Source organism: Pollicipes pollicipes, unplaced genomic scaffold (assembly GCF_011947565.3).
Source record: "Pollicipes pollicipes isolate AB1234 unplaced genomic scaffold, Ppol_2.1 Scaffold_6686;HRSCAF=7923_pilon_pilon_pilon, whole genome shotgun sequence".
Taxonomy (NCBI): domain Eukaryota; kingdom Metazoa; phylum Arthropoda; class Thecostraca; order Pollicipedomorpha; family Pollicipedidae; genus Pollicipes; species Pollicipes pollicipes.
The window spans coordinates 19,348,937-19,374,023 of record NW_023596921.1 but is presented as its reverse complement, the minus strand read 5'-3'; the positions used below and the strand labels follow the sequence as shown (position 1 = coordinate 19,374,023).

Below are 25,087 nucleotides of genomic sequence, written 5' to 3'. Positions count from 1 at the left end.
GTTGATGACGCCTCGGCGACCACCGCCGCCGCAGGCCGCGACAGCGGGGGTGCTCGACGCGTCACCGGTGCCCGGCCAGCCCCAGTGGACCGCCACGGACCGCGACAGCAGGGCGCCCACTGCTTCACCGGTGCCCGGCCAGCTCCGGTGGACCGCTGAGTAACGCGTTGACTCCGTCTGATGTCCGTGACAATGCGTGCGGTGACGTTAATGAGCCTGTGGGAACCGGTGCAGCCGTCACCCGGCTCGGACCGCCACGACCGGAGCAGGCCCGTCCGCGACCGCCAACGCCGCGGCGCTGGCCGGCAGCACGCGACGTCGGCCGTGTTTGGTCACCCAGCGCCGCTCCGGAAGACCCGCCCGACAGCCGGCGCCCGGCCGCCGCCCTGTCCCCGGCTGGCAGCGATGGCGCCGCTCCAACATCCGCGGCGCGGCTGTCCCGCCGTGCCGCGCGCTCACGCTGCCCATCCGCCGGCGCGGAGTCACCTCTGACGGTCGCACTGCCGGCAGCCGCCGGCGACCGACGACGGCCGGCGCGGCGGGGAGGCGGGCGGCGCCGCCGCCGTCGTCGTCGGCGCCACCAATGGGCGCCGCCCGCCGCCGCGCCGGCCATTCACGGCGGCGACGTCGGCGGAGCGGCGGCATGAATGGGGGCGGCATCAAACCCGGCGGCCGGGCGCGTCGGCCGACTGAAGTCCACATCAAAGCCGGGTGGTGAGCGGCCCGGCGGCCGACGGCTCGGGAAGGTCGGAGGTCGCGGCGCGATGCGGCCGCTGTCCTCCGACGGTCAGACACCCGGTCAGGACTGAGCGCGCGACGACGGGATGTCGACGATGCCCGCTAACCGAGAGCCAACGCCCGCGCTAAGCGACTCCAGAAAGCGACTCCCGAAAGCCGACACCAGCCTCACCAGCCGGCCTCCCAGGGCAGAACGTACGGCCGTGACGTGGCCGTGGCGACCCGCAGGCCTGCCAGGCGGCCACTGGCGACCCCACCGCGGACTGAGCGAGCGCGGCGGAGATGGCCGCGCCACAGCCGCAGGCCGCACCGGTCCCGGCGGCGACGCGACGGAGACCGAGACGACTGCCGTGGACGGAGACCGGCCGGTCGACCGGCGGCCCGCCGCGTGCGCCCGGACCAATTAACAAGTCACGCTCGTTACCGGCCCAGGCCAAGATGGCGTCCGCGATGACAAGCCGTAAGGCCGACAGCAGGCGAAACAACATGGAGATCGTCCCATCCCTGGTGCCCTGCACAGCTTTCAATTCTATAGCAGGAAAAAACGTTTCATCACGGACCGAATGGTGGGGAGGAGAGCCGACGTCGTTACTCGAATGAAGGAAGCGGCCGTAACAGCGAGCAGGCATGCGGCTCATCGTGACGGCGGCCGATGTGACTCGGGTCACACCGGCCGCCGGTGTCGTTATGCGCCAGCGCCTGCCTCCCACAAAGCCTCCCTGCCAGCCCGAAGCCCACCGAATGTCGCACGCACACTGCCAGCCAAAGCTGTACTCGTCCGACCTGGCCTCACTCCGGGTCAGCCGCGCCGCGCCTGAGGGTTCCCGCCGCCCCAGGACGCACAGCGGACGAGGAGAGAAGCCTCAGCGGGCGCCGCCGCCGGCCGCCTCAGCGCCGTCCCAGCGCCGGGCTGCCCCGCAGGCGCCGGCGCAGCGCCGGTGGGTCGCCGGCGCAGCATCGGTGGGTCGCCAGGCGCAGCACCGGTGCGTCGTGAGGCCGCCCGTGTCCGCGGCGCTGCGGGCGGCGCCGCGGACACGGGACACCCGCGGGGCGACCGCCGGGCGCCGGGAGCGGCGGCCGCTCCCAGCGAGGCGTCACCGTCGGTCCGCGGGACTCCGGTGGAGTGCACAGCCGCGAGAGGTCATCAGGGAGCGCGCGAGAGGTCATCAGGGAGCGAGAGGGTACAGCCGCGAGAGGTCATCAGGGAGCGCGCGAGAGGTCATCAGGGAGCGAGACGTGCAGCCGCGAGAGGTCATCAGGGAGCGAGAGGTACAGTCGCCAGAGATCATCAGGGAGCGAGAGGTACAGTCACCAGAGGTCATCAGGGAGCCAGAGGTACAGCTGCGAGAGGTCATCAGGGGCGCGTCACAGAGAAGTCCATCATGCATGGCAGCAGGCGGCTCACGTCGGCGAGGCACGGTAGGCAATGGAAGGCCAGGCTTGCTCTTACATGCGAAAAACGAATCTGATTAAATGCCGTCAAGCACGCGTTAACTGGAACTTGATTCCCATTCATATCACTTACGCTGAGCTGGTTTAACTTCCATCGATCAAGCGTCCGCAGGCGCATAGCTCGTCCATCACACAGCCACATCAATTACCGTCATTCCTCGTAACAGGCCGAGACCACAGCATTAATTACAGCCCAACCGGCGCGTCCCTCAGCCTAGCTCAGCTCGACGGGCGACAGTCCGGTGTCGCTAATTACCTAGAGTGCGAGCCGGTGTCCGCGTTCGGCTGAGCGGCGGCCGAGCGGCGGCGGCGGTCCGGCGTCGCGCGCCGGCCAGCCGGGCCGGCGGCGCCGGTGTCCGGCCCGGCACGCCCGGCACGCCGGCGCCGGTGTCGGCCAGAGGAGCCGAACCGGTCCCGCCCGGGGACGGCCGGGCTCGCGGCGCCGCCGCCGCCCGCGCGCGCGCTGCAGAGCCGGCCGAGCGCCGGCCGCGCCGCCGCGGGAGCCGGCCGCACGTCGCCGGGATGTGGACACGCGTCCGCACGAGGGACAGCGGCGGCGGCGGACAGGAGCCGGACGCCAGCCGACAGCGGCCGGACAGGAGACGGCGCGCGCCACAAGAGGCCGACGCGATCCGGGAGGCTGGCGGCGTGACGGGCCACCTCGCACCGCGCCCGTCACTGACGGCCGTCGGGAGCAGAGCCCCGTCACCTGGCACCGGCCGCCGCCCGACGCTCACGGCACCGGGTCGGCGGGTCCGAATGTCGTCGCGACCCAAACAGGCTAGTCGTAAAACCGTATCTGGGCGGCGGGGACTGCACTGCCTCCGTTGCCGTAGTCCTGAGGAGTGAATGCTGCGCTGTGATGCCGGGACACCACTTCTGTACCGAACCCTAATAAATATCAAACTCCAACCGAGGCTTCGCAAACATCTGAGAACGTAAGCTGAAATTTCCAAAGATGCAGCAAGCATCAGGGGGAAATGGTGTAATGTTTTCAAGAACTTTTCACATACCTCAAGGACTGTTGTTGCTTTCTTAAAAGTGGCCCATTGAAGACGGTCTTACGGAGGCGGACCGAGGAGCCTCCCATCCTATTGTTGCAAAGATCGTCGCAATTAACCGGTCCGATGCAAAGTGAGCGGTGCTCAAACAACAGCCTCTCTGCAAGCAGCAACATCCACAGGCACGAGTCGTTTCTATTGGGGCCCCATGACCAGCCATTAGCCACCCATAACCGCGGACGACGAGGCCTCCTTCCGCGAAGGCGAGCCCCATCGCCGAGACGCGGGCCCCGGTACGGCACCGCAGCGGGGCATCGATCACACCGGCCCATTCAGCGCTTCATCACGGCTGTCCGGCCAACGTGCCCATTACATTCAATCCACACGCCGGCAACATAAACTTGCGGCAACTACACGGCTGATTACACGCTGTATCCGGACCCGGGCCCGTGAATCAAACTATTAATTCACAGGGCGGCACGGCGGGCCCGGGCGCCGACGGCCGGGGGCGCGGCCCACCGGCGCGGCCGGCTATTACCGGGCGCATCCATCGCCGGCCGGCCGGATAGTTCACATAGCTGGACGGACGGCGCGCAGGCGCCGGGTCGAGGGGACCTGTCGGCCGGGCGCGTGCCGGGGGCAGGGGTTAGCGGGGAGCGCAGCGGTGGAGCTCCAGCGCAGGTCTGGTGAGAAGAGCACGGGACTGACGCCGCGCGGACGTGTCTGGAGATCCGGCAGCGGATCAGCCATTTCGGGACGTGCTACTTCAACAGGTATGTATGACCGTCGGCGAATGCCTGCTCGAGGCTGGGAAGCCGCTTACTTGTGAGCTCAGCCGTGGTGCGGGACACAGCTGGCATAACCACGGCTGACATGCTGAAGGAACTAGAGCGCGGAGGCTACCGGAATAGTGGGCAAGGGATGCTACCATGGCAACGCGAATATGTTTATGCACCCGCGTGTATTGGTAGTTCCATGCTCTGCCTGCAAGCATGGGACAGACTGCGGCCAGATGGAAGGACGGAAAAAGAGAGCGAGCGAGAGAAAGAGAGAAAGAGGGCGAGCGAGAGCAAGAGAGAGAGAGAGACAGAGGGAGGGAGAGGAGGGAGGGAGGGAGGGAGGGAGGGAGGGAGGGAGGGAGGGAGGAGGGAGAGGGAGAGAGAGAGGCCGTGAGAGCGGTGGGACGGACGCCCGGGATGAGCCCAGTATGTTATCGGGCTCGTTATCGGAAAACAATGGGCTGACGACAGCGCGCGCGGCACTGCGATTTACGGCGCGGGCGGGGCCGGTCGGAATGTTTACAGGCCGTGGCGGCGCGGCGGGCTGGCCCCGGCCGACAGCCGGGCTGTGGCGGCGGCGGCGGCGGCCCACCGGCCGCGAGACCGCCCCGGCCGCCCAGCGCCTCTCGGCAGCCGACGCCTCCGCCGGCCGCCCCGTCCGGACCCAGCCACGGCCTGAGCAGCAGCCGGCCAAAGACATGGTCGGCGTGGCTGGCCAGGAGGCTGATCGGTTCAATCTACCGTACAGTTAGTGGTGTTGTCGAGTCACTCTGCTCTCACACCAGAGGTTGAGTTTGCCGTTTCGTTTCGTCGGTGGTTCTGCGCCATCGTCACCCCATCCAGCCAACGTACGCGCGCTACCGTCAAGTTGACAGCTATTAATAGCATCGCATGGTGCTGGGCCTCCCTCACGAGTCTACCAGCGGGTAATGCTAACGCGTGATCGTCTCAGCAGACGCCGGACACAGCAAACGTCGATGTGTTTCGGCTTGTGTCCCAATGTCAGGCCCGTAGTCAGGCAGATCATGCACGACCCAGCGAACAGTTCACGCACGCTCGTGTCACATGGGGTTGCTTCCCAGCCGTTCAGGTCTGTTTGCCTACTACGACATCTGATCACATTTAGGATCGTGTTCATGCGTTTTTATGGCGTGTTTAATCGGACATTGTGCCAGTTGCTTTGGTTTGCTTCTAGGGTGAAGGGACGAGCCTCGAAGCGGTCCCTCGAATGCTAGTGCGGGTTCAATCGACAACCGCAAACGACGCTTTGATGGAACACCAGAGACGCGCTGAACACCTCGCACCAACTGAACGCCCATGCCATCAGCACGCATTAGAGCCCAGCGGCGCCTGAAACCCGCCGAACACCTCGAACTCGCCTAGTCCTCTCACACCCCGAGCAGTTCAGCCCACTGCCCCTCAGACCTGTGCACTCCACGGACGCGCTCACCACGGCGGATCCATTATCAGCCTTGAGAAGAGCGCAGTTTCGAATGCCGTATCAACATGTAAGTGCTTACCTGCCTACCACACCCAGGGAGAGAAGGAGAGAGGGGACAAGTTATGTTTTGTCACCGCCCGTGCGAAAGGGCCTGATCTCGGCCCGACCCCTGGGTCCGGCAGCGTCGACTGGCCAGCGCAGACAGCAAAGCTCCTGAGCCCCCACCCTCCCGCGCCCAGCGCCCCTGGCCGGAGCCTGCCGAGACCTGGAGACGCCCCCCCCCCCCCCACCTCGCCGCTGCTGGCGGTAGGGGTGCCGTGACCGGGTGTATAGGCGTGCGTGCGTGCGTGCGTGCGTGCGTGCGTGCGTGCGTGCGTGCGTGCGTGCATGTGTGTGTGTGTGTGTGTGTGTGTGTGTGTGTGTGTGTGCGCGCGTGTGTTGGTGCCCGTGCCGCCGCCGCCGTCGTCCGGCCTTATATCAGCCCGGCGCTAATCAGCCTCGCTGGAATTAATCCGAGCCCCGGCTGTAATCCGGGTTTAATGGCGGAGCGGTTTGAGCGGCGTCGTTAGCGTGCTGCACTGCCGGCCCGGTCGTAACCAGACCGATCGGCCCCGGGCGGCCGACCTGACCTCGTCTGACCTCGCGCCTCTTGGACAGCTGAAACACGAACAGTCGAACCTAGATGGCCTTATGTCGCTCTCCTAGTCCCGGTTTAGTACCGCTTCAGGCTGATCCGACTGCACCTGGCTTACATCAGCGCTCGGAGAGGGGTCACAGGGTAAACATGACGCTGCCTGTTCGCCCCTGACCGACACCCGCCGTCAACATGGGAGCGATCACGCCCGTGCGCCCCGATCTGAATCTGTCCCTGACCTGCCCCGCCCCGCCTGGCGCGGCACAGTCCGCCCCTCCGAGCCCGGCACACGTGACGGGCCGCGGCGCCGCCGCCGGCGATCGATACTCCATCAGGCGGCCGGCGCGTCATTAACCGGCTGATTGGGGCGCTCGTTAGCGGCCGGGCCGGGCCGGACGGGCCGCGTCGCCACGCGCCGCCGACCGATGGCGGCCGGTCACGGCGCGCGCGTGACTGCCGTTGATTGGCCGGGCGCCGCCGGGCCGCCGGCGCTCCGACCGGCGCCGCCCACGCCGCCGGCCAAGACGACGCTTCAACGTCCCGAACCGCGACACACCGCTGCTTCATACTGAGACGCTGCAGTCTCGCCCAGCCCGAAACCCGTGACTGTCCGATTCGAGCCGAGCCATACTCGGGACATTTTTCCGCGGGCCGCCCGGACACCTGGGCCGTGTTACGCGCTGCTGGCCGGCGTCGGGCGGCGCGGATCACCGCCGCCGCCCGGCTCCAGATGGCGGCCGATACGGTGCGCCGTTTTTGCGCGCCGGCCGCGGGTTTTGGCGCGCCGCGGCGCGCTTGCACGACCGGCGACGCATTTGTCACGGCCGGAGACAATGGTTTTCGCGGGCACGGAGACGCGACATTCCGGCGCGGAAAAAGCGCGCCGGCGAACGATGTTATCTGGGGCGGATTGTTTTTCGGCGCGGCGACGCGCGGCCACAAATCATTGGGCGGCGTCAGCAGCGGCGCGGACGACAGACCGGGCGGTGACGCCCGAGGAGTGGCCGGCCGCCGCCGCGCTGCAGCTCCGCAGGCGACGGCTGCACGGAATGCAGGCAGAGCGGGGAGGGTGGTCGCGTTTTTCATTGTGCATTTGGGATGTGCGGTCTGAAGGGTGTTTGCGCTCGGGTGATGGCTAGCGGGGTGTGACGTGAGGTGTTGACGAGGCTTGTCTTGAGGAAATCTTACTACTTATCAATTATACGAATCGCTTCGCCAATCTGAAACACCGCTTGAGGGTGCGGCGGCGTGACGTTGCAATCTTGAATGGACTGCTGCTCATAGTGTAAATATTGTTGCAACTTGCACTCTCGGGCTCTTCTGATCTTTACGGCTGCCGAAAATGTCCATTAGGTGTAGACCTCGTACACCGGGACGGCGGCATATGCAGACAAAACTGACCGTTCTCGCGCCGCAACACGCACGAATGTCATTTGAGCAGCACTAGCCGCCCTCCGCGAGCGTACGTCTGCTGCGCTCGCAGACCTGCAAGCTGTAAATCATCTATGGCCTACTTCCCCTACACTCGGAACGCCAATCCCGCCTCACATACGGCCTGTCCAGAGCAGCGTCGGATCCGTCCGACTGCGGACTGATGCAAAGTTGCCTCATCGGTTCATCTGCTGAGGCCGCCCGGTCGGTCGCCACCGCCCAGGACCGGAGCACTACAGACCCAGAGAGGTCACCAGCGCCCATGGCCTGAGCACTACAGACCCAGAGAGGTCACCACCGCCAATGGCCTGAGCATTACAGACCCAGAGAGGTCACCACCGCCCAGGGTCGGAACACTAGAGACCCAGAGAGGTCACCACCGCCCAGGGCCGGAACACTACAGACCCAGAGAGGTCACCACCACCCAGGGCCGGAGCACTCCACACCCAGAGAGGTCACCACCGCCCATGGCCTCAGCACTACAAACTCGGAGACGTCACCACCGCCCAGGGCCGGAGCACTACGGACCCAGAGAGGTCACCACCGCCCATAGCCTGAGCACTACAGACCCAGAGACGTCACCACCGCCCATAGAATGAGCACTACAAACTCGGAGAAGTCACCGCGTGACTCCACGCGCAGAGGACTGGGCGGGCGGCGGCTCGGACCAATGCTGCAAGATCCGAGCGCCGGAGAACGCCACCGATCGCCTCACCCCCACCATGCGACCCACCGCGAGTCGGCGCGGCGGCACTCTCTAGACGCGGCGGACGCCTCTGGCCTGCACAGACCCGAGTGTCCACAAACAGACACACCCCGTCCGCAGGGCGTCAGCGGCGCCTCCCTGCCCCGCACCGGCCGACGCCGGCCGTCCGGGGACGGCCGGCACGCTTGGCAGCCGCCGCCGCCGCCAGACACGTCACCGATCTCGACCGGGGGCGCGCGTGTCCGGCCGGCCGCCAGCGCCGCTCCACGCCGTCCCTCTGGCGCTCTGCCGCGGCCCGCGCCAGCCGAGCCGGGTGGGCGCGGGCCGCCCCCGACCGCCGGCCGGCCGCCCGCCGGCCGCCAATCATCGGCGCCGGCCGCGCCACACCGACTGCGCCGGCCGCGCCTGTTTACACTGGGCCGGTCCGGCGCCCGCAGGAATGCTGACCGGGCCGCGACCCGGCGACCTCGCCGACCGCACGCATCCGGCGGGCCGCGGCCGCTCGGCGCCGCTCAGCGGCGGGACAGGTGACCGTCTCCAGTCCAGCCGTCGGTCGGAACGGGGGCGGACGTGGTGACGGCGGGTGGCAACCGCGCTGCAAGCGCAGCTTCCGACAAAGCCGCAAACCATAGCGACCATCCGCTGGTGCTCGCATTCATCTCAGCCTGGCCACAACCGGCGGGCACAATCGTCGTAACCACAAACTGCCAGAGCCGAGCTCCACCGCAGCCGCAACAAGACAAACGGCCCAAGTGCAGCTGTAATCGCATTTTCATGTCTCTGGTCGTGAGCCCTTCGCCAATTTCAGAGCTCGTGACGGACGCCAACCAGCAGGGTTTGAACAGAAGCAGGTTCATGACCCACCCGTAGCCGTCAGCACCGGCCGCCCGACAACGCAGCGCCGGCTCCGGAACGGCCACCACCGGCCCGACCCGGGGCAGAACTCCGAACGCACCGGCGGCGGCGATGCGCCCCGCGAGCGCGCCTGAATGGACGGCGCGGTGCGGCTGACGGGCGGCGCTAACCAGCGCCAGATGCGGCCCGCTCTGGCCGGCGCAAACCGGCCGCGCTGTGGCCGCGCCCGAATGAATGAGCGTAACGCAGCGAGCAGCGGGCGCAGGTGTGCGCGCCAGATGCGGCCGCGCCGGCCGAGGCTGTGGTGCAACACCACCGGCCTCACAGTACCGGGGCCGTCCGCTTCGCCAACAACGGTCCTCATCAGTTCCCACCAATCGCTACAGCTGACCTTTCAACCCCGCCTCGCCGGGGATCGAGCCAGCCCTGTGCACAGGAAGCGCTGCCCGACGCTCGGGCGGCCGTGGGAGCGGGGTGGCAGCGGCGCGCCGCCGGCCCGGCCGCCTCGGCGCCCCCCGCCGGCGCGCCGCGTACCCGGCAGCGGAGCTTCCCGCCGCTCATGAGGCGCGGCCCGGCGACGGCCGCGCCGCCCGGTCACGTTCACAGCGGCGGGGCGGCCGCGCTGCGCCTGCCGCGATGGATGCGCGCGCCGGCAGGCTGATGACTATAGCCGCGGCGGGGGCGCTGCAAAAACGGCGGCGCGCGCGGCGCGTGGGAACGCCGCTGCGAGCCCCACGCGGCTCTGTTTACACGGCCTCACCTGTGCCGGTGACCAGGGGAGGTCGCGCGATCTCCGCCCGGATACCGGCAGTCACCCGACAGCGAGCTTGTCGGGGCCTGCGGCCGACCGGGCCCGACCCTCGTCATGACGACCGCCAGAACATGTCCCGGTCGGGCCTCGTCGCCGGACGACACGGGACGGTTCCAGCCGGCAGCATCTCTCCGGTGCGACATGACAGCACTCGCCTGTCTGCCATGACCGAGTGCGCTCCCCAACGAGCACCGCTGGTCTCTGGGGGCGGCGGCTGCCGTTCTGCCGGGGTCGGCCGCCCGGCAGCCGGAGCCGGGACACCGGACGGGGTTCGGCGGCGGGCCGGTCACCGCCGCCGCCTGCAGCTGATGAGGACGTCCGGCTCCGGCACAGGCGCCGGCGGCGACAGTCGGCCCCGGGCGACATCGCAGCGGGCCGAGGCGGAGTCAGCGCGGGTAACAGGCCCACCTGGGGCCACCCAGTGACTCAGGGGCCCACACGGGTCACCCACGCGACGACCGATCCCCAGGGTGGCATCGGCCCTCCCGTCGATCACCAGCCAGCGGGCCGTCGCCCCTGGATCAGGCTCACGTCGGCGCCACGCGCCCGCATCGGCCACAGCGCTGGCGATCCGGACAAAGCCCGCTTGGCCTCAGGGGCGTCTGGTATAGGAGAGGGGTCCGAACCGTGATGAGCGGACCAACTAAACCCAGCCGAGCAACGGTTGACGTCCATCTCGGTCCAGCCCGCCTCCGCCCGCGGGCGGTGTGCCGGTAAGAGGGGCCAACAGACCGACGCACCGACCGGGCCCCGTGCGGAGCCGGGGCCGCTGGAGGCCGGCCGCAGCGTCACGAGGTGCCGCCACTAAGTGGATTAGTAGCGGCAGTCGGCGGCGGCCCGCTGACCGGCGGCGAGACGGTGACTCACGCCGCACCCGGCCAACAGGACGGCAGAGGTGCACAGGAGGAAACAACGGCGACATCTGGCGTCCGGACGCCAACTACAGTCTCGCTGCAAAGTCACCAGGAAGTCCTTGGAGCGGCCCGGGAGTGCACGGACGGCACACGACGGTTGAAAACTGTCACTGTGACGCGACGAAATTCAGTTGCATGGGTGATTCAAACGGTTAACTGTAACTTCTTCATCAAATTATACCGTACCTCACATTCACAGTGGTTCAGGCGTCGTCGTTGCCTTCACATGAAATATTTGGTCGTAACATTTTGGTGAAAAAGTGCTGCGAAGGAACCGCACATTATTATAACGTTCTTACAAGTTCCAGCGCCATATGACATTGCCGGTGCGCCCCATAATTTGACCAAGGCAGAGTTCTCTCACCATCTTTTGAATGGGGCCAACAGAGCACCGCATCATGATGATCACATCACTGTATCCAAAATATGAAGTGTGAGCTTCGAAATGGAGGCAGGAGCGAAGTGCCGGCTGAAATCTCGCAGTCGCAGTCGACCCCACACCACTTCAACTTACCCCGAGATAAACTTAAACTTACCCCGATTTGGAATTGAGGTCGAGACACATTGTCGGCCCCACTCCGATCCAATTTCACCACGCTAAGCTCGCCAGCCTGTTCCTTTCATTTCCGGACTCGCGCTGATTCTCTTTGTCCACCCGCCCGCGGCTGTCGGCGCCCGCCGTACACGGCCGCACGCCGCCAAGACGGACGCACAATGTGGCTTCCAGCATTGTGCGTCAGTCCCACAATGTGGCTTCCCTCGCGCCGATCAACAGACCGTGTCTCACTTCACCAGTCGGCCGCACCCAATAGCTGTGCTCGAGGCGCCTTCCAGCGCCGGACACGCGCGTCCCGTCCGTGGTCAGCGAGTCACCCCCGCGGGCGGCGCCCGGCGAGGGACTGACCTCGGCGTCGACGGCCTGGTAGTCGGGGTGGTCCTCGTCCACCTCGAAGTACAGCTCGTTGGAGGTGATGGAGATGGTGCCGGGCACCACCAGGCCGGGCGCCATTAGCTGCGCCGGCGTGCTCATGTTGACGGGACCTGCCGCACCGCGGCGCCACCATCAGCGCCGCGGCCGACCAGCGTACGCCGGCGCGGAGGGACGTCGGGTGGGCAGGGCAAGCTCATGACAGGCAGCAGATCGCATTTCAGTCGTCGCTACAAGCAGCTTCGACGCGGAGATTTCCGCCATGGTGGCGATGCTGTTGATCCCAGCTCTGCCGCGCATCCAGCAGTCTGACATCAAGGACGGCGCCATGGGGCGGGGAAGTTCGGCGCGCAACGCTGCGTAAGGGCGAGCCTCTGTGGACAGTCACGCCAGGGGACCGGGCACGCTCGACAGCAGGCAATGGAAACGACTGTGAACTGGGGCGTCACCGCCCACAGTCAGCGCCGCTGCTGGCTCAGGCACACCTTGACCCCGCCGCGGGCCCGCAGCGGTGACGCCAGCGCTCACGAGTACGCCCGCTGACGCCGCTCAGGCGTCAGGCGCTGGTCTCACCGGCGATGTCGCTGTCGATGTCGCGGTCCTCGGCGGAGACGTCATACTCGTCCTCCGATGACGTGGCGCTCTGCTGGTGACGTCGCTTCAGCGTCACGTGCGCGTGGAACTCCTCCTGCGCCTGTTCGGACGGAACAGAGGGGCGGTGATCAGCGGTGCAGAAGAGCCACCAGCCTCACTGGCCGAGACCACCCGCTAGTGTTGGAGGCATGCTCACATGACATCCTCCGAAGGTAGGCGAATCCCAGGCTCTCCAACATTCACCGGCTCCGAGACTTCAAAATTAAAGATCGGCCTCGCTCCAAACGCCCACAACGTCCCAAACACCACACAAAAACCCCAACCCATACATAAAGCCACTCTTTGTGCTTGTCCTCGCGGCCGCACCGTTCGCAGTTGAAAACTCCGTGGCGACTGCACGCCCGCTTCCATCGCGCCTGTCTGCACCGGCCAGCCAACACCGCGCCACGGCCAGCGGACCTCCCCGGGACCCGAGGCGCCGCCCACCTGCTGAATGGCATCCTCTGGCGCGCCGTGCTCCAGCGCGGCCTTGAGCGTGGCCTCCGGGTGGGAGGAGCCGTACGGGTTCGGCACGAGGCGGCGACGCCGGCGGGAGTCGTCCTCCCAGGCGTCCAGCTTCCAGAACTTGAGCCTGGCGGGCGAGCGGGACACGGCCGTCAGACCGGGTCATCGGGCAGAAGGGGGGCGGCACCGCCCGCGAGGCGTGCACTGTTACTGGAGAATACCCCGCGCCAGGTTCAGGGCAGCCACGACACACCTTAAGGCAGTGCGCAAGCGGGGAGGGGTTCGTGTCTGAATGACGCGCATTGGCAGAGTTCGTCTGGACTACAGCCAGGGAAGGGGTCATCAGACTGGGAGCAGGTGCTCCGTAATGGCCAACTAGGGCAGGGCGTGGTCTCTCAAACTGGCTGATCAGGAACGTCGTCCACGGAGCCCACTGTGGGCAGCGCCGGACGCGGCTGCCGCCTGACACACCAGACACACCAGCGCCCAGTGACCGCTGATCCGGGCAGGACTCACTCTCTCACGGCCGTCACGCCACCTCCGGAGGCGACCGACCTGGACCCGGCTGGGGCCCGCTCCGACGGTCACCCTTCCCTCCCCACCGCCCCCGGCGACGGCAGCCTGACCTGGGCAGGCTGGGGTCGTCGCCCCAGGCGCCGTGCTGACTGGCCACCAGGTTGAGCACGCGCTCGATCAGCCGGCCGGCGATGACCGAGTCGCGGCGCCGGGCGGCCGTTATCAGGTGGTCGCACATGCGCTCCTCCTCCTGCCGCGTCAGCACCGTCTGCGCGCACGCCGACTGCCGGCAGGCGGGCGGCGTCAGCGCGCGAGCAACGCCCACGGCTGACGGCGGCACCGCCAGACACTCTCGGGGCAGACTACATCCGAGACGTGGGGGCCACACCAGCGTCGAATACCGGGCCCGGGTACGCCGGCTTGACCGCAGTACACTCGTGTCCCAATCGCTTCATCAAACCGCCACAACACATCACGCCAACGGTCAGCGATTACGTCTCGGGTGTTGCCATCGCACTAACGTCAGCGACTACCATGCGCCAGTCCGGAGCGGTGGCGCCCGCTCGGCGCCGCTCCGGCCGGCGACGTCGCCCGCCGGAGCCGTACCTCGAACTCGGCGTGCTTGAGCACGTCATCCGCCCGCATCCGGTTGAGGATGAACTCGGCCTCGTTGGCCACGCGCACGATGTGGTCCTTCATGGCGTGGGAGAGCAGCCTGGCGGACGACCGGCGCGCGGTCACAGGTCGCCCGGCGGAGTCGCGAGGACGCATCACACGGGCGGCCGAGCCGACGCAGCGGCCAGGGAGCAGGGCGTCCGAACAGCTCATCGGGAAAACAGCGATGATTCGAAATTGCGGGGCAACGACTGGTCGACCTAAACGCAGCCAACGAAAACGTAATAATTAAATAAACTTAATGAGTCCATGAAATTTAATGATTCCATAATGGAAATGTTCATAGGAATTCATCGTGTCCGCAATCACGGCTGGGGCCAGCACGAGCTAGACTTCGGGACGACGCATCACATGGTGCAGGGAAGAGTCGACGTGGCATGTGGCCGTGGCCTACAGCATCGCCGGCAGCAGACGCGCTGCCACGGCGGCCAACCGACCTGCCCTCGTTGATGAGCTCGATGAAGGCGAGGCCGGCGTGCTTCTGGAGCGAGTTCTGCCACTCCTGCGAGCAGAGCAGCATCACCAGCTCCACCACCGACTGGCCCGTCTTGAAGGTGGCCATGCCTGCGGAGGGGGACGGCGGCGGCGTCAGGCACACCGCTCGCGCCGGCGTCCGCCAGCTGTCCGGTACAGCGCGTGACCGGGTCCTGACGTGTCGGCGTCAGCCCGGGAGGAGCGAGGGGACGCGGGGTAGCGGGGACGGGGTCGAGTATTGACTTGGTGCATGCGTCACTGGATCGGAACGTTGAACTCAGGGGCGACTGTCAATCGATGGGTCAAACAACGCATAGGCGTGTACACAAACACGGATCCGTCGCCTTACACCGGTCATTTCTCCGAGGCCGCACCGTCCAGCCGCTCGAGAGGCGGCGCCCTCCGCCCCACCCACCCTTGCCCTCCGAGAGCAGCTCCTGGCCGTGGCTGCCGATCAGCGTCTTGCTGAGGAACGAGGCGAAGTCCACCATGATCTCGCGCAGCAGTGGCGAGATCGAGCTCAGCGCCACCTCCAGCTTCAGCGTCAGGTTCGCCTCGCGGGACGGCGTCGGCAGAGGCACCTGGCGGACACCAGCGGAACGGTGAGCCAAGCTCAGGCGGGCGGCGCCGCGCCACGACCGCGCTCAGACCGTGCACAATCCTACCGAATCAAATTTCCAACCAAATTGAAACTAGCATTCAGGTGATCGAAGGCTAAACGCCGCGTTCTTTTCTCACCACGATCCGATGGCGTAAGCGCGTGATTTGCGACTGGAAATACGACGTCTTGCCAGGCGTTCTCGGTGCTGCCGTGCTTCTCTGGCTATTTTTATGCATGTTATCGTAAAGAGCTTCCACGGACAGCCACATCAAACCCATGCAAGGTGTGTCCTTTTAGCCGACCGGCACCATAGTTCACAGCTCAAGAATACGACCGGCACACAACGAAAACATTTGGACAATATGATGCACATACAACCCGTGATTACGGTTTACATATGCACCTGAGCAAATGTCCACAGCGGGATGGCAAGACATTGCACTTGGAGCATGGTGCGCTAATACCAAACAACCCAATCCGCACACCCAGTACGCACCTCCTGAACAAAGCCCTTGATGTGGAGATCCTCGGGCCGAGCCGGACGGAATTCTGATTGGACGGTCTGCGCCGAGGCGGCGCTCTGATTGGCCGCCGTAAAGTGGGGCGAGCTGCTCACGGTTGATATCTCCTGCACCGGCGCCGCGGCCGGCTCTGTACGGACACCCACGCCCTCCGTCATACTGATGCTCGCATGCCCCGCGTGCAAATATTGTGGTCACTGGCAGAGCAATGTGTCAGGCCGACAGCAGTTGGACGTTGAAGAAGAGGCTGGGAAGAGGCTGGGTTACATCCCTGACTCGCGACCTCATGTCAAATTCGAGTAACGCAGCTCGGGACTACATCCGGGGCCTGAACACGAAGACAAGCAGGACATTCTGGCAATGCATCGGCACTTGAAGCATATGGAGCACTGCTCTGCGTAAACCCACTAACAAAGCTCGGGCCCGGATCGTTCCGAAAAATGGTGTCAAAAGATACCCCAAATGGGAGCCACGAGCGACCCGTGCCGCTGTCTCCGTCCGACGCGCCCCATCCCAAACACGCAGCCCACCCACAGACCGGCAGCCAGCAGCCCGGCGGCGGCGAGCCCCCGCCTGCCGGCTGCGCCGTCGCCGTCACTGACCGTTGGTCGGCCGGTCGTCGGTCTCGTTCAGCTGCACGTCCGACCACTGGCGCTCGTCGCCTGGTGCGGCCGGCCGCCGCCGCTGGCTCCGGCTCCGGCTCCGGCTCCGGGTCGGCCGGCCGGCCGGCGGCGCGCGAGGACCGGCCGCCAGCCTGCGGTGCCGCGCCGCCGCCGCTGTCCGCCTGTGGTGCGGGCGGAGGCGCCGGTCGGCCCGGTCACGGCTGGCCGGGGGCCGGGGAGGCGCCGGGGCGGGGAGAAGCCGACCAGGCCGCGCCGCAACGGAACGGAGCAGAGCAAACACGTGCGCTGAACTCAAAACAGGCAGTCGAGGCGCCGGGCTGAGACACCGATGAATGGATTTGGGAGGGGGGGGGGGGGGGGCATATTATAGTCGACTTCGTGAGCAGCGCTGAAGACTGCTTAAACAACTGATAATCTCACATGTTTGTAGCTGAAAAACTGAATCCCTGTCGATGGACGTTACGATTTAAGGCTTCCTTTGTGTTAGACTATTGCATCCATCGACCCTGGGTAAGTTGGTCATACAAGAATTTCACGTTTTCGGGGCAGACTTAACAACGCCAAATACCCATGTTGCATGCATTCGTACCGTAAAAAACCTTGGAATCAAGGCAAATGATCCATATTCAGTAGCAACTACTGGTCCACAAAACAAATTATGCAACGCAATCACCTCAACCAAGTCGTCTTCAAGCGGACAGAACGCTAGCCAACCGGCATCCCCTGAGAGCGTGTCAATCTCAGTATGCTAATGCATCATCAAGCCAAGCGACTGCGTTCGACGGCGTGCAATACCTCTTCCGACAATACATGCTATCGTTCTGGCATATCACCCTCCCTACGGACTCATTCTCAAATAGCATGAGCGTGAGGACGAGCCGCCGGCCCAAATAGTCCCCAGCGCCGGAGGCCAGCGGCCTGCTGCCGGTCGGCCGGGCGCGGCCGGCTCGGGGCTTGGCGGCGCGCGAGCACACGGTCCGGGGGTCGGCGGCGGGACGGGTCCTCACCTTGGCTGCCGGCGGCGCGCCCGCCTGGTTCGCTAAAACGGACGGGTTGCCCTCGTCAACGACAAGCACGTCTGCGACGGGCTGCTCGTCGCCGCCCGAGGGCCGGTCCGGGCCGGCCGGCGCCGCTGTGCGCAGACGGGCGACGGTCAGCGGTGGCATCAGGGCGGCGGGGGCGGGGGACACGGCACGTGAGACGACACGAACGGCGGGGACATGGCACGTGAGACGACACGAACGGCGGGGACATGGCACGCGACCGGCGGGGGACAGGGCACAGTCACATCACTCCATGGCCGCAGCGTCTTACCCGTGCCGACGCCGCCGCTGGAAAACATACGTTATCACCTTCCAGTCATCACACCGAAGGCGGACGCCACATGTCAGCCTGTCCTTTCCGACACACATAAACGCAGTACACTCCGACGCCGACCAACCAGGACGGCGAACACTTCAGCCACGCGCCATGGGGTGATCTCATCTGACAATGAGAATGCTTTCTGCGGTACTGTTCGCGTGTTAGGGATCCGCGGCATTACCCCAGGCCACCGGCGCGTCTGGTTTGGCCTTCAAACGTTTGGAAGGCGAGGATCCGCGAGCGGCAGCTCTGAACGAACATGGCATCGGGGACCTGTTAATGACCACGGACAGGAAGTCAGCGACCTGGCGGTCGGTCGGGGAGAGGGCCAGTGACCTGGTGATTTGTCAGGCAGAGGGTCAGTGACCTATTGATCGGTCGGGAGAGAGGGTCAGTGCCCTGGCGGTCAGTCGGGGAGAGGGTCAGTGACCTGTTGATCTGTCGGGGGAAGGGTCAGTGACCTGTTGGTCTGTCGGGAGAGAGGGTCAGCGACCTGGCGATCAGTCGGGGAGAGGGTCGGTGACCTGGCGGTCCGCCCGTGAACCTAACCAGAGGTCTGAAGGCCAGTCCGGATGAGGCAGTCCGTAACCTGGTTGTCTCCCTGGCTGGGTCAGTCAGTTGGCACCCTGTCTGCAGAGGGATCAGGCCCTGGCAGTCGCCCTGGACGGAGGCGAGCTGCTGGACTCTCTCGGGTGAGACCCAGCACTCCCGTAGCCTCCCCAGACATGTCCGACGGCTCATGGGAGTCGACTGACCGGACGCGCCTCGGACGGCCACCATGTTGGACGGCTCCAGGATGTCGCGGTACTTGGACACCATCAGCACCGAGATGAAGTAGATGCCGGCCAGCGACAGGAACTGCGCCTGCTTCGTCTCCTCCTGCCGGTCCGAAAGAGGCCGCATCATCCTACTGCTGATGCTGCACATGTCACACCATCACTGCCGACGCAGATCCAGGCATGCGGCTTCTAAATTTAATCATGCAATGGAGCAATTTTGACACCGGTTCTCTCTAGACCTATGCTACACACATGCATCCAGGCTTCTAATTTAGGGCTAACTACGATGTCACACACTGCCTTGGAGTACGCGTCAGTCGAGCATCTGCGCATGGCTCGCGTTCCAGCCGGGGTTCTGCGAGGCGCGCTGGGCGACGGGCCTTTCCCCCCGGTCCGCAGCCTGCTCACCACATCTCTGTAGACGATGGCGCGCAGCCGATTGACGTCCATCTCCTGCAGCAGCTTCTCCGGGTCCCGGACGGGCGTCACCACCGAGTCCGGGTCTCCGGTCTGAGGGGGGGGGGGGGGGGGCAGTGAACGGTCAGGTCCGACACCCTCCCAAGGTCAGGGACGGGCATCGCTGCCGAGCATGGGTCTTCGACTTCAGGCAGGGCGCAGGGCACGGCCACACGTGAAACCCTTCCGTGCGCTCTAACAGGGGCACCATCAAGGCCCAGTCCTCCTTCTGCCGTGAGAACGGATGACGGGATTGTCTGGCTCCGATGCGTCTCGCCATCCTCGCTAGCGTTCGGCCGTTGCGACATCCAGAAGCGCGAGGTCATCTATCGCCAAGCTGAGGGCTCAACACCGAACGCAGTCCTCAGCCCTTCGCAATAAATACAACTAGGTCCCTCAGAGCATCACACCTTATCATAACACACGACATGACATGACATGACATCAGGTCACATCACACCTCATCACCGTAACCACGCTCGGCAGTAACCCTCCAACCAGATCGCTCCGGTGGGGGGACCGGCGGACTGGCGGACCGGCGGACCGGCAGACCAGCGGACCGGCAGCGGGACCGGCGGACCGGCGGCGGGACCAGCAGACCGGCAGCGGGACCTGCAGACCGGCGGACCAGCGGGCGGCGCTCACCGTGGCGAGGATGGGCACGTTCTTGAGCCCGGTGATGAGCAGCTGGATGGTGCGGTTGGGCTTGACGTCCGGGTGGCGCATGAGCCGCTCGCGCTCCTTGCACTCGAGACAGTTGCGCACGGCTGCCGTACACACCTGCGCCGGAGAGTAGGCCGGTCAGGGCCGCCGCGGACCGACGCACGCGCCACTCACCGGCGGGGTTTGGGGTTGGCCTCCCGCCGAACGCACCTTTGTCGTCCAAACTGTTTTAGCTACGTGCAGCAAGGGTCGATATGTTCCACTCCCTTTTACTGCACTAGCTTCACCTATTCCAGGATCCATGTGGCTTGTTCTGAATTGTCATCCGAGAGCAACAAGGCATCTCTTCAATTACCGAAGGTAACCCCCCGTACCACTATTCAATGCACAGCTGCATTTCATGCAACCGCTTCATGCAACACAAGGGGCGGACTTCCAGGCTTTAGAGGACGGTCTTTAGGGTGCACAGATGCACATATCAAACGAGTCTTTTCGTCGCGTGACATCAAAACGGATGCCCTTTAAACGTGGTCTAAGAGAAATAAAAGAAATAGGAAAATGGGGGAGGAACGGAAGCGGAGAGATAGTTAACTTATCCAATCTCAGCATAAAACTGTCATACTGATATCGCCTTTGATGAAACGGAATGACAGACAACGCGGGCAAAAGATCGAGGCAATAGTTTTCAACAGCCAACTTGAAAAACGCCCCAAATCAAAGCCTGCTCTCACCCCCCCCCCCCCCCCCCGACCAAGCAGTCTGCGCCTCCGGACGCTCCTTCGCCGGCCGGCGCCGCCTGGCCGGAGTCGGGCCGCGAGCGCTCACCAGCCGCAGACACTGACGCAGGATACCGCCGCTCGACATGTTCTTCTCCACCTCGAGCTCGGCGAACGAGATGCAGCTGGCGAACACGAGCGCGTCGGCCAGCCCCACCAGCCGGTGCAGGAAGCCGACAGCCACGTCCACCGACATGCCCTGCGTCGGCTCCAGCACGTCCAGCTCGCTCTGTGGCCACGACAGAGATATAGGTCAGTAAAGCTGCGGTAGAGAGGTCTGGAGAAGTTACTTTGGATCTGGAGAGGTCGGCGTGGCTCTGGAGGGGGTAGCGTGGCTCTGGAGAGGGCGGCGTGGCTCTGGAGAGGGCGGCGTGGCTCTGCAGAGGGTAGCGTGACTCTACAGATGCACAGCGCAGGCCAGAGGCGTGTACAGATTGGCCTGTAGCGACCGGAGCAGTGTCCCAGGTCAGCAGAGCTCAACAGGCCGCCCTGGGTCGCGGAGGTCATGCCGTCTGGTCATGAGATTGTTCACTGCGGTGCGGACGGTGGTGACGCCAGTGGCAGAAACGAGAACACAGCGCACGCGCTGGTACATCCGCGTGTGAAGCCCCAGCAACTACCATCGCCCGGTTACCGCCCCGGGGCTACCGCGCCGCCCGGTGTCGAAATAGGACCCTCTCATGTAGGAACGACTGGTCTCAGCCACTCGCTGAGGGACACCTCCCTCAGGGGACGCCCCATGTCAGGGACGTCCAGCGGTCCCGACACCCAGGGTCGTCCCCACGAGGTGCTGGCCCCGGCCGCTGAGCGCCCTCGCCGCGCCTCACGTTCGGACTGGTGGCGGCGGCCAGCAGCGGCAGCAGACCGCCACACGCGATCACTAGGTTGTCCGCCAGCTGGGAGATCAGGTGCACCGTGTTGATGACGAAAATGGCGTTGTCGCTGTTGTTGACGAAGTCCAGGATGCTCTTGTTGGAATGTCTGCCGGCCAAGAACGAGCATTGGGACACAAACAGAAAAGCTTTGCGTAGGTGGACCGTTAGTGAGAACGTACGCCGCTTACAGCAGGTGAGCCTCTCATGCTCCTGGAAACGGTATTTTGTCATTACTTGTGCACTGAACTGATACACAACCAGTACGCATGCGTATAGCAAACGCACACGAAGTTACGCTTCACTCCGCGCCAAGTAATATACTCGTTTGACATCTACCTCTACGTGAAGACCAAACATTGGTAAGCTGTCCATCGACACTACACCCCTCTACAAAGCCGTCACATAAAGCGGCCCGGTGCCGTGCGGCGAGCGGGGTGCGGTCGCCCCCCCCCCCCCACCCCCTTCCCCGTCTCCGTCCGGCGCGCGGGCGCGACCACTCACTGTCGCCACTGCTGGATGTCGTTCTCCAGCGAGAGCAGCACGTCCGACAGCAGCCGCTGGTGGATGTAGCTCCAGCGAAACTCGGGGATGCGGAACGGCGGCCGCGAAGGCCCCGGCGAGAACATGGCACGTGACGGGCCCTTGCCGCCGGAGCCTGCCGACAGCGCCAGCCGGCCGGCGTCCGTGGCCGTCACCGCCGACAACGCTTTCTCGTCGCCGCCTAGGCAACCCTGCTCCCATTAGGTGTTCGCGCCATCACGCATTACATTGCCTCGCTTCATATCGATTCAGCCGTCAGCGAAGGGTATGGCTATGGCCTTCGGCTGGAGGGGTAGCATCGGCGCGCTCCGGAAATGGTGATTTCAGTAGGCAGTACGAACACGACAGAGACCAGGCAGCCGACTATAAATACTCATCACTCGATAGTACGTCACTCGGCCCGAGCCGCTCCCGAAGCCGACGTTACGAGCCGTGAGCTTATCCAATAGCCGCTCGATGGCGGACCAAGCCAATAACGCTGAAAGGGTCCTCGCCAACGCAAGTTCGCTTGCGAGCCATTGACCGTTACGCCCGCCAAAGCACGCGGAACAAACTGCAAAACACAGGTCACGATCCAGTCACGCAGTACATGGACTTCACTAACGGGAGGCGGAGTTTCATACAACCAACAGAAGTCAAGTCTGCATTAACAAGCCAGTACTCAGTGCCTTGTTAGTCTTTATCTCAACAAAATGAAGTATTTCTTGCGTTGTCGAAACTAATAAGTACTTTTTGACTTGTTGAGTTTCAAACGGGCTTCCAACACCACCGTGGAGGGGAAAGGAACACTCACAGAGATGCGAAACTCCACCCCTAGCCACGACACCGCAACCGTCAGCCACGAGCCCGGCGGAGCTAGCGAAGCGAGCCGCCCAGGGCGGGACAAGCCGCCGTCACCGGGCCGGAGCCACCGGCGGAGCTCACCTGGCCGCGAGAGCCGCTCGCTCTTGCCGCTGCTCTGCGAGACGCTGCGCGCCACGCCCGGCTTCACCTGGGCGTTCCACTTCTTGACGCACGCCTCCTCCGGCTGGCTGCCCAGCTCGGGCACCTCGACGCTGTCGGGCACGCCGGCCGGCGCGTCCGCCGCCGCGTCGCGGCCGTCGCCGGCCGGGTCGCTCGCCTCGTCCGCCGCCGCCGCCCCGCCGGCGTCCTCCATACCCTCGCCGCTCTTGCGCGAGCTGGCGTCCTCGTGGGCGTCCGCGTCCTCCTTGGGGTCCTCGCGAGCGTCGCTGTCTTCCCTTGTGTTTTCGTGGGAGCTGGTCTCCTTGTGGTCCGCGGGACTTCCAGGATCGGCCTTAGCGTCTTCGTGCACCTTGTCGTCTTCCCTGACGTCCTCGACCTCTTTGGACGGCATTTCTCCGTTGAGCGCTACAGGAGAGCCGGCGTCTGTCTTCGACGGGCTCTTCGGCGACTCAATGACCGCATCACTGCTCTGCTTCTTCGTACCTCCTCCGTTACTCTCCCTTGGTTCATCATCCACTTCGTCAACGACCGGCTCGTGATGATGACCGTTTTCCGTAGCCTCCACCTTCTCTTCTTTCGACACCACGTATATCTCGACGCGCTCCTCGCAGCTATCACCGTTCTTCCCCGCCTCGCGCTCGCTCTCAGGCTCCGGGGTCTCTGCCTCTTTCTCGCCCTCCTCAGCGGCCGGCTCTGGCTCGACGACGGACGCCTTGCCGCCGCCCTCCGCCGGCGGCTCAGCGGCCGGCATCGGCGCCCTCTCGCGGTCGGCGGGCTCAGCGGGCGCGTCGGTCGGCCCGGCGCCGCCCGGCTCCGGGTCGGCCGCGTCCGGCTGCTCAGCACCGTCCCCGCAGCTGCGGCTGGTCTCCGCCGGACCCGGCTCCTCATCCGCGCCGGCCGCTGGCTCAGCGACCGCTGCCTCCGTGACGCTCCCCGCAGTCCCAGCATCGTCCACAGCCGGCGAATCACCGTCAACAGCCTCTCTCGCGCCGTCCACAGCCTCTACCGCACCGTCCACACTGTCCACAACACCCTCCACGTCACCGGCGGCGCCCTCCGCCGCCGGCTGCGCCGGCACGTCCGTCTCCGGCGGCGGTGGCGGTGGCGGTGGCGGCGGCGGCGCCTCTGCCACCGCCCCCGCGCCGTCCGCCCCCGCGCCGTCCGCCGGCGCGTCGCCGGCCGCCGGCGCCGGCGCCTGGCCGGCTGGCTCGACGGCTGCCTCAGCACCCTGCACCGGCTTGTCCCAGCCGCTGATGGTGCTGATGGGCCGCTGCTGCCGCAGCGCCGGGTCGGTGATGTTGTCCGCTCGCCGCCGCTCGTACTGCTCGTACATCTGCGCGAACTGCAGCTTGAAGTCCTCGTACGACACCTGCAACCATCGCGGCGGGTCACACCCTCGGAAAGCGCTGTGTGCTGGGGGGCGCGAGAAATCGCTGGTGCGGCTGGACGGCCCAATGTCTACAACGTTGGGTTTGGTGAACGGCAAGAACCTTACCGAGTGCAGGAAATGAATGCCGCTTACTTGAGGAAGAAACCCCAGGGGCGCGTTTGAGCCGTGACCCATCCATTGTTGTCTCCTGACAAACCGTGCCGTCTCCCAAAGCAGCACCCCATCGCCACCTGGACTCCTCCACCCCGCGAGCGGCCGCCCTGAGCTCACCTTGGAGTGGACGATAGCGAGCGTGTCCACCCACGACGCGCCAGCCGCCGTACTCGGCCTTGATAGCGTGGTGCAGCAGCATGCGGAACAGGTTGAACACCATCTCGGAGACGCGCTGCTCCTCGGCCGAGCGCGGGTGGATGTAGGCCATGGCGATCAGCCACTCCTGCCGGCACAGCCGCGGACGGCGGTCAGCCGGGCCGACCTCGTCCCCAGACCGGCGTCGCGGCCGACGGCTGGCCGACGGCACTCGGCACCCCGCCGTTGAACGCAATCACGTCAATCTCCGAGCTCGGAGCCGTACGGCCGGCAGTGGTGGGGGTGGAGGGAGGGGAGGGGAGCGGAGCTTTGCTCAACGGGGCGGGCCTGAGAGGCCAGAGGTCATGGGTCATTTCCCGCTCACTCGCATCGCAACTGGCCTGGCATTTGGCGCCATTCTCTGACATCACCATGACTTTCGCGACATCTGAAAGGGTGCCGCGGCGCATGAATGGAGCAGCCCATACCGCGAGCGGTGCCGGACAATGCACGTCTCGCAAACAATGCAGGCGACGCTTTAACAGATGGCGTGTGCCATTTCGGGAAGCAGCTTCTTCACGGCCCTCCATTCGGCCCGACGGCGGCGGCGGCCGGCCGGCATCGCCTGACCTGCCAGACGCTCATCTGCAGCACGGTGCGCCGGTTCTCCTTGTTGGCCTGGCAGAGGAGCGTGGTGTCGGTGAGGAACAGCTTCTTCACCTCCATCAGGCCGTCCGAGGTCTTGGACTGGCGGATCAGGCTGGCCACCACCTTCAGGATCACTGCGGACGACCCCA

General features: G+C 65.3%; 1 protein-coding gene across 1 annotated transcript in view; it reads right to left on the bottom strand.

Moving 5' to 3' along the window:
• LOC119108008 (neurobeachin-like) overlaps positions 1 to 25,087 on the bottom strand; it is a gene marked incomplete at its 5' end in the record, with an annotated part of 139,363 nt that overhangs the window by 86,902 nt on the left and 27,374 nt on the right. Inside the window, 22 exon segments of the mRNA XM_037231593.1 lie at positions 11,667 to 11,803; positions 12,264 to 12,384; positions 12,771 to 12,915; positions 13,415 to 13,587; positions 13,911 to 14,019; positions 14,417 to 14,543; positions 14,869 to 15,034; positions 15,551 to 15,705; positions 16,178 to 16,292; positions 16,342 to 16,359; positions 17,206 to 17,330; positions 18,316 to 18,439; positions 18,748 to 18,849; positions 19,441 to 19,575; positions 20,284 to 20,463; positions 21,062 to 21,215; positions 21,611 to 21,764; positions 22,574 to 23,363; positions 23,847 to 23,981; positions 24,273 to 24,305; positions 24,307 to 24,438; positions 24,921 to 25,072. Of these exon segments, the coding sequence (XP_037087488.1) occupies positions 11,667 to 11,803; positions 12,264 to 12,384; positions 12,771 to 12,915; positions 13,415 to 13,587; positions 13,911 to 14,019; positions 14,417 to 14,543; positions 14,869 to 15,034; positions 15,551 to 15,705; positions 16,178 to 16,292; positions 16,342 to 16,359; positions 17,206 to 17,330; positions 18,316 to 18,439; positions 18,748 to 18,849; positions 19,441 to 19,575; positions 20,284 to 20,463; positions 21,062 to 21,215; positions 21,611 to 21,764; positions 22,574 to 23,363; positions 23,847 to 23,981; positions 24,273 to 24,305; positions 24,307 to 24,438; positions 24,921 to 25,072 (3,482 nt within the window).